The 16,473-nt window shown below is 38.5% G+C and overlaps 1 protein-coding gene across 6 annotated transcripts in view; it reads left to right on the forward strand.

Annotated features, from left to right (window-relative positions):
* nhsl1a (NHS-like 1a) overlaps positions 1-16,473 on the forward strand; it is a 60,583-nt gene that overhangs the window by 13,564 nt on the left and 30,546 nt on the right. For 2 of the 6 annotated variants that reach the window (XM_079833118.1, XM_079833124.1), the window contains exon 1: positions 11,405-11,954. The exons of 2 other annotated variants lie outside the window; for them this stretch is intronic. In XM_079833118.1, the coding sequence (XP_079689244.1) occupies positions 11,669-11,954 (286 nt within the window). In that variant the 5' untranslated portion in view covers positions 11,405-11,668. Of the gene's footprint in view, positions 1-716; positions 857-11,404; positions 11,955-16,473 lie in introns of those variants that run through there. 2 more of the 6 variants (XM_079833121.1, XM_079833123.1) reach the window with 2 other exon arrangements.

Consider the following 16,473-nt stretch of genomic DNA (forward strand, 5'->3'; position numbering starts at 1 on the left):
AATATAGCCTTCGAAATACTAGAGAACTCCAGCGGGATGAAAAAACTAGTTCCCAATAACTATTTACCTTAGTTTTTAGTGAGGAATTTTCCTTTGAGGAGTCCAACAGAGTAAAACTGAAAATGGTTAACTTTACTGCAATGACCTTCTAAGTTATTGTGCTTGAATTAGGTTTAGATATGATAAATGTTGCTATCTGTAAATATTAGGTCTTTTTGCACTCAGATGCTGTCAGAATCACGAACTGCACGACATGGTCAAAATACATCACACAAAGCATGTTGTGTGTGCTTTAGCTATTAGACTAAGCATTAGCGGCAGATGACAGCCTAGGACAATGACCTTTTATTTCTGTAGCAAACAATTGAGTCGAGGGGATTTCGCTATATTTAACTTTGTGTGTGTCAAAAGCCAGCGACGGCAGAACTGCTGACAGCTAAGTTAAGAACAATCAATGCTCTGCAGCGCTGCAGCTGAGGGGATGGAGAGAGAGAAAGAAAAAGAGAGAGAAAAGGAGGGGGTCTCCCTGACTGAGTCAGTCCCTCTCTCCCGCAATCTCTCCACCTCTCTGTCCTTTGTCCTGGAATAGTGTCAGTCTGTGAACGGCAGGAGTATGTTGGGATTGGATAACACTTTTCCCAGGGCGCATGAGCTGGCAGGTTGCCACAGTTGTGTGTCTGTATACGTGGGTGAAACCGAGGGAGGGGGTTACAGATAGTGCCTATGAACCTGTGTGAGTGTTTGTGCTCGGAGGGACGGGGGGGCTGTGTGAGGACAGTGCGCTGCAAAACTCTTGACACACTTCCAGCAAATACCAACACACAGGAGAGGCAGGAGACCATGTTCTGTCTGAGAGGTAAGTGGCAGACCTTCAAAACTGGAGGAAAGAAAGACAAAGAACTGCTAGGAGACGCAAGTTATTGCACTTTCAGAGTGTAACAGTTGCCTGATGAAAGACAAAGGGAGGGGATTTAGCTCAGCTGTTAGTTAAACGTCCTGCTCAGTTTCAGAGCGCTCCTCTCTCCTCCGGTTCCTTTGTTTTCTTGCTAGGAAGTCCGGCTCACGGTATGCCAGGGGGACGAGTATAGGAATCTTTTAGAAAAGTTACAGTGCCAGAATTTTGAGGTGATGAGGAAGGTTGTTTATAAGGAAGGAGGAAACTTTTATCTGATCTGTCTTTCATGTGAACTCTACTGAGCAGTGATTGCATCGCACGGCACATTTTTCTTTATAAATGCACGTTTGAGCTGCAAGTGTTGCAGCTTTGTTATTGTTTGTGGTTTGGGCTCCGTGCTGGTATTTTGTTTTATCCTCATTTGATCTCTAAATAATGTATAAAATGCTTTGTGTTTGGTTTAAAGGAATTGCTCAGTTATAAATGAAAATTACTCATCATTTGCTCACCCTTGTTGTTCCAAACCCGTATGGCTTTGTTCAGTGGAACACGGAAACGTTTAAGAAATGTGCTGGTCTCTCGTTTCCGTGCAGTTATAATGAATGATTTAATCTTTTAAGCTTTAAAAGTAGGCCTATCATAAAAGTTATTTTATGATGCATTTTTATCAGTTTAGAGCTTGATAGCCCTAGTTCTCCTTTACATTTATTATATGGAACATAGGGGCAATGATATTCTTCAAAAATGATCCTTTGTATTAATCTGAAGAAATAAAGTTATAGAGGTTTGGGACAACATGATTAAATGATGACACTCTTTTTTGATGAATTATCACTCTTGAATTCAGTAGCTTTTTGTTTTGCGAAGTGTGTGTTTGTTTTGGATGGATGATCGGGTGACTTGTGTTCTTGTTCACCCTTTCTTTCTCCATTTCCTTTTTACTTGTCTGTTATTTTGTGACTTTTGGTTGCCCAGTGTATTTATCACATCAAGCATAAATAATCTGCACAGCATGGTGACCTGATTTTCTTTGCCACTGGTCACCTCTTTCATTCACCAGTGACCTGAAGGTCATATTTTGAATGGTCACATTGGTATTTTGGCTTTTTGCTATGGCTGGTTAGTGCCAATGCTTTTCAAAGTGAACTCTTTCAAAAGTACCTTTTCCAAACTTTGGTGGTATTTTGATAATATGATCCAAAAAAAAATTGGAAAATTACCAATTCTCAAGCTATGCATAGAAGGCTAGCTGTCTCAAGTGTTGTATTTCACCATCTGTAAGGCTTTAAGTCAAAGGTTCAGCTGTGCAATTTTTTTTCAAAGCAATGATTTGATATCTTGGCTTCAAACTAAAATACCTACTGTACTTAAATTAAGTATTTTTTCTTTTTGAATCAAATTAAATTTTATACCAAAACTATGTTTTAACTTAAGTGAAAGTATTTTCATGCCGTCATATTTCACATGAATTTTCTCTGAGTTCCTCTGAATTTTGTTTTTCATACATTCATTGTTTTATGGTTTAAATTTAGCTGAAAAGTCAAAAATAATGGAAGGTTTGTGACAACCCCCACAGTGCTAGTGGGGCATGTTGTCTCAAATATCAATCACAAAACTCAATTTGTGTTAAATTATCTTTATTTTTATATTGTGGACATGAGACTTGAGGAAAAAAGTGTAGCAACTACCCCCAATTGCTCTATTAAACTTCATGAACTTTCTTTCAATAATTTATGTTGGCTAGTTTAGTTCAACGATGTGTTTTCTTTCAGTATTTTCTTCAACTGATGGATTGAAATAGATATATAATGGATATACAATCCACTAAACTGGCCTAAAGCATACTTCATTGTTCAGTGTTGTTTACAAAAAAGCAGCATCATGAACTTGGATTCATTCAGCCTGTAGCTGAGGGCTTTTTTGCAGGTTGAGACAGGCTTCTGCTTTAAAGTCAAGCTCCAAAACAAGTGCATTCATATCACACCAGCAGCGCTCCTTTTCTTCCCTCAGAAACCCTTGTGGGTTTTCCTTTTTAAGCTAATTGTACACCAACACACTGCACACCAGCATCCAAGTACGTCTGCTTTCATAAAGTAAAGCTGCTTTATGGACTGACTTCTGTTGTCAGAGGTGTAATCACCGGGTGCAAATGTATGCGGTGACCCACAACCCACAGGCTTCTCTAAAAGTGTCACATGATGGAGAGACGGTTTCACAGCTCCCTAATGAACAGCTAAAAGAGCATTCCGTTAGTCAGCTGCTCCTCGGGTCTTGAATAAAATCAGCGTCCTTCTGTTACTTAAATGAGTGGAGACGACTCTCGTGGGAGGCAGGGACTGGTATTTTGTGGAGGGTAATTCACTTTAAGAGCCTGAATGCGCTCTTCTGTGTAAGATTTTTTTAATAAATGAAGCTTCCTTGACCTAGATAAAGGTACCCGCCTCCCTCTCTCTTCATTTTACTCTTTTCCAGAAGAGCCAGAGCAGGTGATTGGATGTAATCCAATTATTGTCTCGCTCATTTTGCGATCCAACCCAAAGGACAAATCATCCCATCATATCTGTTTAAGTAGGAGGATTTTACATTGTTCTTGCTTGCTTTGGACTGAAGATGCAGAAGACGGAGTCTTATGGGCATCTCAGCTGTCAGGATGATCATTTTTCCAAACCTCGAAGTCATCATCCCGGCTTAATTGTTAAAACACCTGGATTTGAGTCTCTTGCGAGCATGAATGTCTCATTATGCACTTTTCCCCGTTTCACACAAGGCATTCAGAGTTCCTGTGACAGTTATGAATCGTGAACATTAGCCAGGGTTGGCTTGGAGCCTGAAGAATGATGGCCATTCCACATATGTCAGCCCCTCATGAGGGTCTCAGTCGCTAGGCGTGTGCAGAGCCAACCCTCCCTTTCACATTAGTGGAATTCTGAGTCTGATCCCTGTAACATCGTGTTTGGCCTGCACATATTTTGAGGGTGGAGATAAGGCCATTCTTCATTTATAAACACCATATGGGATGATTCCCAGATGGAACCGTTCAAGGGAGTTAATGATTTTAGTGTTGAATCAAACAAATTTTGCATTCTTTAAGATTCCGTGGAAAGAAGGTGGGACATTCAAAACATTAAGGGATTGACAGATGGGAGTATTTGGAAATGTAGTCCGAAAGCACCCCTAAAGCTGAAAATCTTCGTAGGAGTGTGTGATACACAGCATCTGCACTGTACAGATGTCTTTAGAAATCAAGTTATTTATTGGTTGGAAGAACTATGCTGTGCACCACTGTGTAGTAGTTACGACATTGAAAGTTCACAACAAATATTTCACAATCCTCAAATTTACTTTATGTATATGCATGTCTCAGTCTAACTGGGAACGCCGGTGGTCTGAATACTGGAATTGAGAGAATGCCATTAACAGCTCTAAATTGGCATTCCAATAACTATAGAGGGAATTTGTGCACATGGACGTACAGTATATATGGCTATATATAAACAAGTGGTATCTGAAATATGTGCATATGTGTACATTATCCTTTTGCTTTAATGACATAAGCATATAAGCTGATATTAAACCCGATTTGAGATTAGGGATGTACCAATCTTTAAATTCTGACCTATGGGATAAGCCAATAATTATTTTCATGTCATGGTTGAAAAACTAAAATCAATCATTTTAAATGCTACATGAATTTTAAAATGGATATTAATTTTGAGATGTATTATTTAAGTGTTATTAAATAAATATATTTAAAGGTCCCATGGCATGGATTTTTTATTTTATAATGTATTCTGAGGTGTACTTATATTGTTAGTATGATTTTTACATCATAAAATGTCATAATTTAGAAATAAAAGGCATTTTTTCTATACTGATGTTTGCCCTCTGGCTGAATGCCCTGTTTCAAGGGGCGTGTCTGCTGTGAGACTTCTGTAAAAACGCCCACTGTTGTGATTGGCTGACATCTTTGCATTTGAAATGAGTATCAGATCTTGTAGCGGAGGGGGCTTGGTTTAACGAGGTCTACGAGGCACGAGCAGGCACGAGCCTGCCAGAGAGACGGATGGACCTGAGTTAATTTCTCATCAGTTCTCTCAGCATGTCTCAGTTCAGTGAACTGTTGTAGTTACTAGCATATACTTCAGGTTATTAGTTTTAGTCGGAGGGACTGTCACTCATGTCAGAAAGTTAGTAACTTTAGTAAATGATGGATCAGCGCTGACTCGAGACGCAAACCGTTTAGAACGATTCAGTCCGATTTGGTGAACTGGTTCGACCGATTTGTTCACGAACCGGACATCAATGGACCAGAGACAGAGCGATTGCTAACAAAGTTATATATTGTAACTACCGAGTTGTGAAAGCGCTGTCAGAGCGAGTTTATTTTGTTTGTATCTGAGTATCTGAATAAACACCCAGTCCCCAGTCACGCCGAGCCCGTCTTCCTTCTTATTCCAACTTTGTAACACATGTATTGTACCATTACAGCTGTCGAGATGAATGAGTTACGAGTAAGTGTTGATTATAGCATTATTTTTAGATATTTTCCTATCATATGAAAAGCATCAGTGACGCGCATTGAGTACACAGCACAAATAAAGACACAACAGCAGTAATAGAATGTAATCCAGTTTATTGTGGGGATAGCTGGCTAGCCTAGCCCGGATATGCTCACGCTTACCCCCCGTCTGCTTAATCTCGCGCCGTGTAAGGCGCCTCCGCTGTGGGCTAGATGCAGTACTGGGGGTCGGTGATGTTGAAGGCCGACTGGTCAGTGCAGCCCGAGCTTCGGCGTGAGTGAGGTTTATCTTTAAAGATGTGGCTCTGCCGATGTTGAGCAGAAACTCACGACTGTATGCACATTTTAAAACAGATAGACGCGACGAGGACTTACAAAAACACTGACTCACAACACAAGATTGCAAACATGAAAACACCGTTCTGTCGGGAGAGAGAGAAGCCGCAGCGTGTGCACAAATAATAAAGTTCTGTGTGAACTTGAATAATTAGCTACACATCAGAAATCACTGATCACAGATCAGAAGGAACTGAAAAAAGACTTCTGTTTTCATTTGTACATCCAAACACTGAGAAACTGCCAGCATTCACTCGTTCACAAGCCATGATCTCTCGAGGACAAAGAAATATGGCGCTCGCATGGGCGTGCCAAATTCTCTGGGCGGAGGAAAGGGAGGTAACGGTTCCTGTTATGACATCATAACAGGAGAATTCAAGATCAGCTCACCTGAGCTGTCATTTTCTCAAAGGCAGAGAAAGACACCCAGAACTCGGTTTACACCGATCAAAATTTCTTGGGGACAATATTCAGGCTAGGGGAACTCATATTAATGTTGAAAAAAGTCATGCCATGGGACCTTTAAAATTTAACTTTATATGTTTGGGGGGGTATATGTTCGATATATTATGCATCCCTTGTGAGAAACGTGTGCCTCAATGGAAGCAATAAAAGGAATTCACCTGGTCAATGTCACAAAATGTATTAGTGACAGAGAAACAGTGCAGAATCAGAATAGGTCATTTTTATTTTACACCATATTTTGTGTAAAAAAGTTTTTTTTCCAGTTTTTAATGGGAAAAAAAATCTGATCTCACCTTAGGTACTGTATATAGTGCTGTGCTTTTACACATTTGTAGTATACAGGATTTGAAATGATGGGCAACTTCCCACACAACTCTTGTCTGACTGAAGTCACGTCCACTGAGTCATGACAAAGGACAGAAATTATCCAAATGCACACAACAATAGAGCCGTGCACATTGAGTTATGCATACTGTCTGCTCCAGCAGGTGTCTCTGGCCGAATTACAGAGACTACATAGCAACCATTGTTGAAACCCTCCAACCTTGTGGTTTTTGCACCCAAACAAGCAGGGGTTCAAGCGGTGCAGACTTGCAGCTAGTGGAAGCGCACAATCTCTATTCAGAGCCACTGGTTTGTGTGATTTCTTGGAGGAACTAATCTAAGGGGCTGTTTACACAACATAGTTTTCAACAAGAAACTGAAAACTTTTTATGGATTTTGGCTGATACACGACAACACCCTTTTGGGGGCATGAAAACATTTAAAAACAGGTTTCAAAGTGCAAGTTTTTGAAAACAGTACCGTTATCTACTGTCATCATCTCAGTGTAAACTATAAAAACGGTAACGTCATGCGCATGCGTATTACGTGTTCATGTGTAGTGTAGTGTTTCTTTTTTAGTGCATTGCCAACTACTGGCCTGGCCTGTATAATGCAGTATCCGGATGAACAGGGATTGTTTTGACAATGCCTAGCAAGCAATTTTGCGTTGAAAAGACATCTAATAGCTGTCCAAACACAGGTTAAAATCTAGGCTAAAACAAGGCAAAATTTGGACTGTCAATGAAAATCTAATAGATGTCTAACCAAAGAAATGAAACCAAACACCTTTTAATCACTGTTGACTTTGCTTACATGATGGAGTATCATACATCTCGCAAGTTATTTTGGCAAAAACGACTAGAAGTGGATTACTCATATAGCTGGACTATATTGGGTTGATAGTTAACCATGATGGTGAAATGACGGCTATTGCTTGCTGCGTGTTGTCGTTTGTACGCAGAAAAACGCTAAGGAAAAACGTATATTTTAGTACATTGTTGTCATGTATATGTACCCTAAGTTTACTTCTGTAGAAGGACAATAAGAAGAAACTGGGATAAGGTTGCTAAATTTTTTTAGTTTTTTCATTCTCTCGCTCATTCATAATGTAAAAAAATTTATAAACCTGTTATTTCATATTTCTTCTGTCACAAAAAGTGCTACATTTGTGAAACCCCAGTATCTCTAAGCGTAACAAATTTGCACTGCATCTTCAAAAATGCTTAACTGCATAACATTCAATTAAGTGGATCCAGATGCTTTGCAGACCAGATACCACATACTTTACTTCTTGTGACAAACAATGTTTCTGGGAAAGATACTTTTCTGCCCATGATTCATCCCTCAAACTGTTCACGTCACAGCGTAAACTTCAATGAAATGTGCGTGTTACTCATTTAGGTTAACAAAGAGCCCAGGACAGACGTTCATCCAACATTTGCTGCCAGGCATGTTAAATGATAAGCCTACATTTACATGGATGTGATAGTGTTTCTGTGAAAAGCTCTCTTTGGGCCAGTGTGGTTGTATGTAAGTTTAAGCTCTTGGCATGATAGATTCTGGTTGCTGGAATTCTCATCTGGTCCAGTTCTCGCCTTTGGCGGTCATCCAAAGAATTGAGCTCAAGGGTTTGGATTAGACCCCGGATGGAGTTTAATCAGATCTGATCACGATAAAATCCATGATAATAATATTATAGAGCTTGTCTATGCAAAGTGCTGAAATACAATATAGGAGTGTTTTGTTGATCTATTTGGGTGACGGATCATTTTCCAACCCCAGATAATTCACCCGTCCTGGGGCTCAACAAATTATCCGGACTTAGACAGCTACATTTGCTAGAGATAACCAAGTACAATACCCTTTCTGTCTGACTATCTGTTGGTCATACTGTATTTCACTCCGTCTCTCATTCTCATGTTTTCTACTTGAACAGCTGTGCAAGTAACTTAAGATGGCTTTAAGAAGATAAGAAAGACAGGGGCTGATTATTTACTAGCTATTTTTTAGCAATTGATTTATTTAGCTATTTATTTACTTAATTTTTTAATCTCAAACTTTGATATCATTTTCTAACATTTATATGCTGCAAATTAAAGTTATTTTGAAGTACAACTTACCCCTTATTAATTTAAAAGTACACCATATAACTTTTGGCCTGCTAGCAGTTTCACAAGTTCGCCTGTCCATTCAGCCTTAAAGGTTAATAGTAAACTAACTTGGCTTGCTGTCCTTGGAGGAGGCTCGAACCGGAGACTTGGCTCAAGCTCCGAGTTAAAAACCCCAACAGTACTGCACATATGAGGAAAGAGCGAATTAGAGGAGGATATACGAGGAAGAGGAGTTCGTAATGATGATTGATGGGACTTAATGTTTAGGCTCCTCCTGAACCAACATTTAGAACTTTACAAAAATAAACTGCATGCATTTTTGCGTAAGACATTTTTTTGGGTTGTGCTTTTGCTCTGCGTGCCATGACTATTTGGATAAATGTGACCCTTTACAATAGATAATGCTTTACAATGAACTCTGTTAAACTGAGTTTCCACCGCAGGAACTTTCCCCAGGAACTAGGAACTTTGGGGTGGTACTCGGTGTGTTTCGATCGCAGGAACCAAATTAAGTTCCGGGTAAATATTTCCCCCTCCGAAAGTCCCTGCTCGTGAGGTAGTACTTTTTCAAAGTTCAGGAACTTTCGGGGGTGGGACTTGGACGCTGAACATGCTGATTGGTTGAGCTCACGCAGCATTTTAGTCTTTTGCGAGGTTCGTTCTGCGTTCAGTTAATATCCGTCTTGCTCTTTCTGTCCGATGGTGCGCGTTCGTCTCAGCAATCTCACGGTCAATCTCCGTAATAGCTGATAATAACATACGTTGTCTTATTTAAAATCTAGCTTTACAGAATACGCTTTATATCAGTGCTTGTTTCTCTTTTCCACCGTATTGTTAATTACCTCTTTAGTAAACCAATATAACCAGCAAAAGCAGCACAGCTTGAATCTCCTCCATACTTGTTATTGTTGCAGACAGTATCTCACAAAAATTATTAGGCTACTGTCCGTCTGTGACTGGGAGGAACAGTCGCGCACAGTCCCACGTCTCCGGACTAATTTGCCTAATCTTCACGGTACTTTAGGCCGCAGTGGAAACGCAGACAGTAGCAGGTCTGGGGGGGAAAAAGTTCCTGGTACAAATTGTTCCGGGTAATTTAAGTGGAAACGGGGCTTTAGAGAGCTAAATATGGCAATGTATCTGTTCAATAAAATACCTTACATGTTAAGTAACAAAAACGGCATCTCCACGCCGCCTTTACAAAATTTGAAATCCCTCGGTTCTCACCATCCCTGAAAAGCCAAAGCAATGTTGATTCTCAATTTATTTCGAGCTCTGTGACTGTCATTGTCACGGTGGTGTGCGTACAGGAACAGGCAAAAAAAAAAAACCCTCAGGAGATGCAATCCAATACGTGTTTTAATAGTAACAAACTCAATGCATGCAAACAGCACAACATAGTATAACGGTGACCAGACAAAGACTAAGTGAACAAGAGGAACTTAAATAACAATCAGAAACTAGATAATTAGCTAGACACAGCTGGGACAAAATTAACTAATGAGGGTAACTATGGAAACAGACAAGTTGCGGGAACACTAAGACAAAGGAACATGTGACAAATCAAAACACACAGAGAAGACCTAAAAAACAGACAGACATGTGACAGTCATGTTCTCTTTTTGCCAGCAGACTCTCCTTTGTTCTGTTTTTTCTTAAAAAAGTTGATTCCCCTGATGTTTGAGATGTAGCATGCTCCATGTCAACCTTTCTCGCTTACTGTGACAATTAACCCATTTTCTCTACTATGGGGGCGGATATGCCTATTCCGCGCTCAGGTGCACACATAAAGCTTGGTGCAATAGTAATGATTATGAATGTGTCAGAAAAAATAGCAAGGAGACATTTTTAATTGTTTAGTGTTTTCTGAGTCAATGTTGGCAGCAAAGATGAAGTTGACTAAGCTGACTCGTCATCTCCACAATATAGTAGACGTGCCTCTAGAGAGAAATGTAACTTTCATACGGATTACAAAATCAGAGAGTATTTGTTTTTGATTTGAATTGGTTCATTTAAAAGTAGACATTTCTATATTTCTTATGTCTGTGAGGCAAATAGCCTATACACTGAGGTGCGCTCCAGTTCAGGGAGACCGAGAAGGCAGAAAGCACATCCTGTCTGTTTTCGTTATTTTACATAAAGCTTTTTACAAAATGTTTTGTTGTTATTGTGAGTGCACACAAATAAAAGTAACCCTTTTACAGTTTGGAATGATGTATTATCGGTATGACCAAAAATAACAAGAGTATTTTAAGTTGAAAAAAATGCAAGTGATTGCGCCGGCGCCTCTATACAGTAAAACGCTATACTTTAGCTGCCTTCCACACTCGATCCACCAACACTTGGATATGCGTCTAATAACAGCACACATTTATTAATGTTAGAGCGCAGTGGAACAAAAAACAAAAAAAGTTACATAGTGTACCTTTAGATTACATGACAAAGGTTGGGGTGAAATTGCACTTATTTTTGCTGTTAATGAGAGAAATTATTTTTTTATATTATTTTAAATTCAATAATTATATTAACATTTTTTTTATACCAACCCCCATTAACCTCTTCCCTCGACTAAATTTTAAATATTTTATTTCAAAAAGGTAAAGTTGTACCATCATCAGTTCATTATTTGTCACATTCTCCCAGGTGACCATCTGTAGTGCAAAGCCTGCCTTCAGCAGCACTTGGATGTGAAGGGATAATCCTGGTTTACGGATTAAACAAGGCAAGCTAACTTGAGTAGTGAAGTATTCTCTCAGTCTAAAGCTTTAGGTAGTTAGTGAGAGGACAACAAAATACTAGACGTGTTTTCTCCGATTCTTGTGACTAACCATTGATATTTTTATTTATGGAGAACTCAGATTTGCTCTTGCTGACATTTTCCAACTCTGGCATGATTAGTGACTTTTGGAGACTTAATATTTGTAGAGGTTTCTCCGGACGCCTGTCTGAAAAGGATGGGAACCTGTGGTTGAACGTCCCAAACTGGACATAAGTTGAGATTCTTTTGTCAAGCACAGGATGATTGCATACGTAGACTGTCTCTCCACCGAACCAGCTGGGAAATGCTGGAATAGAACCTACTATGAGGACGAAGATGAACTTCTTCCTCTATATACTCGCAAACTGAACCTCCAGCCCAAGACGGAGGGCAGCCTTCGCCGCAGACTTCTTACCTCTAAAATTCACCAGCAGCAGGACGCCCTATGGGCACCCAAACCCTGGGCAGGACCACCAGCTCGAAAGAGCGCCCCACTGCAGGGCAAGCCCAACTACACCTTCAGCCCGCCGTGCAACGACAGGAAAGGTAGCACTTAAAATCTAGTTTGCTCTTGTTCATCAGAGGAGCATTTGTTTTGTAGCTTAAGTGCAAAAGCTGGTGCTCAATGAATAATTATCTCACTTTATAATTTCTGTTGGCATAACAAAGAATGGTCGGTAGTATTAACAGGTGTTAAAACTTGAGAGCTAGACCCTTGAAACTATGATGGGTTTTGACAGGTTTTTGGTGGTGAATTGAAGTGCAGTGATTAAAGTATAGTTTAATGTGTTGGCCAGTTTGAAGTCTGGTACGAGACAGGCCATGACAAGACTAGGGCTGAGATACACAATAGCAGCAAGTGTTACTGAACTAAAGAGAGATTTCTAGATAATCTGCTCCATGAAGAGAATACAGGAATGTTCAAAGAGAAGTTCTTCAATTTAAGTTATCTTTTAGTCTTGAGTTTAAAGGGATATTTCACTCTAAACTCCAAACATTGTCAACATGTACTCACCCTCATGTCATTACAAACATGTATGACTTCTTTCTTCAGGGGAATATAAAAGGAAAGATGTTATATAACACTTGTTTTCCATATGACTGCAACATTAAAGCTTTTAATAAAGCAAAAGCACCAGAAAAGTCAAAACAATCTGACTATGATTCTTTCATGAATCAGACAGGCGCTATTTTAGTATTATTTATGATTATTTTAAATTAACTTTTCTTTTTATATTTTCAATATAAGTTTCAATATGTATTCAGTTTAAGTCACTTTGATGTGCTTTTGTGCATTTTATTAGTCGTTGTTGTTTAGTTCATTTATTAGCTGCTAATAATTTTCATTTACGTTTTTTAACTTTTCATTTTTGTTTTTCATCTACTATTTATATTTTAATTCAGCTTTATTTCCGTAAACAAAAATAACAATAACAACGTTGAATCACGTGAACTCTCAGAGTTAAGTTTTTCAGTGATTAGCAAGGTCTGTTTTTCACACAAAGCTTTCGTTTAATACTTTTAATAACTTTTATTTCACTTTTATAATGTGTCCTTTTGAAGATTGAAAGCTTGTAATTGCATTGAAAAGATATTTTGAAATTTCGACAGATTTGACAGATGAACAATTGCCTTAAAATGTGTGATTCTTTGATACGTTTGCAATCTGCATTTACACAGAAATACCTCTTACTGTAATTACAGACTAAATACAAACTGTACTTCTACAGTTTTATCAGTGGGCCAGTTTGCTCAGATTAAACCCAGTTACTTATAAGACTTATCCAGAACTAAATATATGTACATATTGCATGTAATATTAATCCTTTTTCCTCATTTAGAGTTGTAGCACAGGCGTGTTTAGAGCAGAGTTTTGGGTTGGGCTTACATTGAGAGAAGAGTGTGTAATGTTGACTAAGCCTCAAGTTCTTGGCAGACAACATTGCTGATTTTTTAGGACTGTGTTAAAATCTCATGCCATCCACCAGGCAAGCTGCTCCTTACATCAGATGTGCAGACAGATGTCTCTTAAAAAACATATGTGACCTACAGTCCACTCCAGTCAAAATTCAGTTCTTGATGCTCTTTGAATAATTCTCAAACCATGCTGGAGAGCATCATCAGGTTTTACACAAACTTGTGGAGCTCACACAGTTCAGGCGCTACTGTTATTAAAGCAAAAATATGAGTAATATAGTTATTATCAAACCAAATGTTCTTGTTGAGGCATCTATTTGTTTTAAAATGCTTTGTTGGATTCAGCTTCTCTTCAGACACACACTTATTTAGCGAGGTGGCCTACAGTCCATACGGTGTGGTAAACACTTCTAATGCGGTCTAATTAATGTAATTACTTTCAAATAGGCTTTGTGCTACACACAGCTGCTCAGGATAGCACGTACATGGCTCGCACACAGACACTCTTTCTCCATGAATGTAACTACAACAGTACACTGACCTAGTGTTATAATGTTTTTGTCATCATCAAGTTCCCAAAACACCCTCCCTTCCCTCCTCTCCAATGTCAGTCCATTAAAGGCTGAGATACTATGTAGAGCCACAAGATGGCACCATTCTTTTACATTGCAGATTCTTCTACAATTCAGTTTCATTATTTATTTTCAATTTTAATGTAAATAATTTTTTCTTGAAGTAATCAGAAAGGATTGGGACCTCAGTTTTCAAAAATGAAAATGATTTCTTTTTTCTGTGGAACACAAATCGAGAATTGCTGTCTTCTATACAATGAAAGTCAATGGAAACTATTTTCGTCAAGCTAAAAAATGTAACTAAATAATTAATTTACACTATCATCCAAAAATATGTTTTTTTCTTTTCAGAAGAAATTTACGCCAATCTTCAGTGTCCGTCTAATATGAAATAATTCTAATATGCTGATCAAGAAACAATTCTTGAAAATATAAATGTTGAAAACAGCTTAATTTTTTTTTGTGGAAACTGTAATATATATTTTTATGGATTCTTTGATGAATAGAGAGTTCAAAAGAACAGCATTTAATTAAAACTACAATTCCAAGTCTTTATTGCCCCTTGTGATAAATTAAATCACAGACACCAAACTTCAGTGTGTGTGTGTGTGTGTGTGTGTGTGTGTGTGTACCCGGGGAATATTATAAACTTAATGTCACCACAAGGATAGTAATACCAGTTAATGTTGACATTTTTTAGTCCCCATGAGGAAAACAGCTTATAAAATCATACTAAATTAAGTGTTTTGAAAATGTAAAAATGCAGAAAGTTTTATGTGATGGCTAGTTTTAGGGGTAGGGTTAGTGTAGGGGGATAGAATATACAGTTTGTACAGTATAAAAATAATTACGTCTATGGAAAGTCCCCATAAAACATGGAACATTCATCATATAGATATAAATGTGACCAGTCACTCTGGTTGGCTGTAGCTTACAGCAGTCTCTGATTGGCTGCTCCACCGTTGCTATAGACCATGAGTAGTTGAGCCATATAGCTTGTTTGAAGTCTAATTAAGAAGTGTGTCACTGAGGAATTTAACAGCAATGTAATGTTTCTATAAAATGACTTCAAATGCAAAACATCTAAGATCAAAATGTGGATCAGTCTGGGATGTTTGGGAATAAGTCCAAACACAGTTGTCGCTCATGTCTGCAAATTTTTATTTGACTTGCTAATATGGCTTATAAAAATGGCCACAACAAAACTCTGATGGACAGATTTAAATAAATTCAGCTTTTCATAAAACGAATAAAATTACCATGAATCAGTATTTAGTTCTCAATGAGATGAATATAGCAGATAATGGTTTCTTTATATCAGGTAAAAATACCATCCCAAATCCCAATATGGGCTGACGTGCTATAGGGGATCATATTTCTCATTGTGCTGGAGCTGGCCCAGTTTTCTGACACAGATATTGGCACACTTTGTAGCCGGGCAGACATGTTACAGATCAATATGCCACATATGTCTGAGCAGACAGAGTGGGCAGAGTGGCTAGCTGCTGTATTATTTATCAACCCAGTGTCTGGGTGGGACTGATATTTTAATGCTCCTCACTTAGAAATCTGAATGTCTGTTCTTCTTAGCTTTTCTCTAGAAATACTGTATCGTTCAACACAATACTTGGGTGATCCATAGAAAAAAAAAGATAATTGTCTGTCTAAATACATTTATATTCAGTAATATGTTTATAATATACATCTGTAAATATTATAAGCTGTGGTTAAATTTTGCTCAACATGCTTTAAATTAAATCACTCAAAATACAGTATAAAGATTAATATTACTTAACATTACCCTTTTGCCTCTATACTTAACTTAACATATATTTACTTAACATTACATGCATTTCCTCTATACGCTGATTGGGGGTTCTTATGACATAATAAATCACATAGTAACATCTTAAAAAACACCCAGAATGCCCTTGCAACCACATGGGAACAGCCATGGAATGAATCATGGGTTTTTATGGAATTTTTCACAGGTAAGCACCACTCACATTTTCCTCAGACAATGTAAAAATCAAGTTAAAAATCAAATCTGATCAGATGCAGTATGAAGTGCATCCTTAAAAAGGCAACTTAATGTTTTTGTATTGTGAAAGAATGATTGGTCCGTCTTGAATACAGGTGATGGTGGTTTGTGAACATGCTGTGTGTGTGTGTGTGTGTACTAAGGATCTTATTGGAGCTGGTTTGCTTTGTGCTGACCCAGGAGTTCCTTTACGTTCTTAGCCAGTGTCCTGATCTAGAGGTGAACCTGTGGCTCTGCAGGGAGGTGACGCTGACCTTCCAGCTATTAAATGATCACAGAAGCCATCTTTGCTTAGTTCAGTAGATGACACATGACATTGTCTTTGATCAGAACAGGACATTTTTGAAGCTTGACCTGCAAGTCAGTTCGTGTCTTGCTTTCCATGGAAACATGGAAAGAAGCATTTACACATCAAGTGCCCTTGTAAAATCAGCAGCTCCTCTTCACATGCCCCACTCAGGCATTTTGTGTGTGGGTCCTGTTGATTTAGAATCGAGACAGGATGTAGTGCCCTTGCAAGCCCTTGATGGATTTT

Source organism: Gobio gobio (genome assembly GCF_949357685.1).
Source record: "Gobio gobio genome assembly, chromosome: 13".
NCBI classification, from domain to species: domain Eukaryota; kingdom Metazoa; phylum Chordata; class Actinopteri; order Cypriniformes; family Gobionidae; genus Gobio; species Gobio gobio.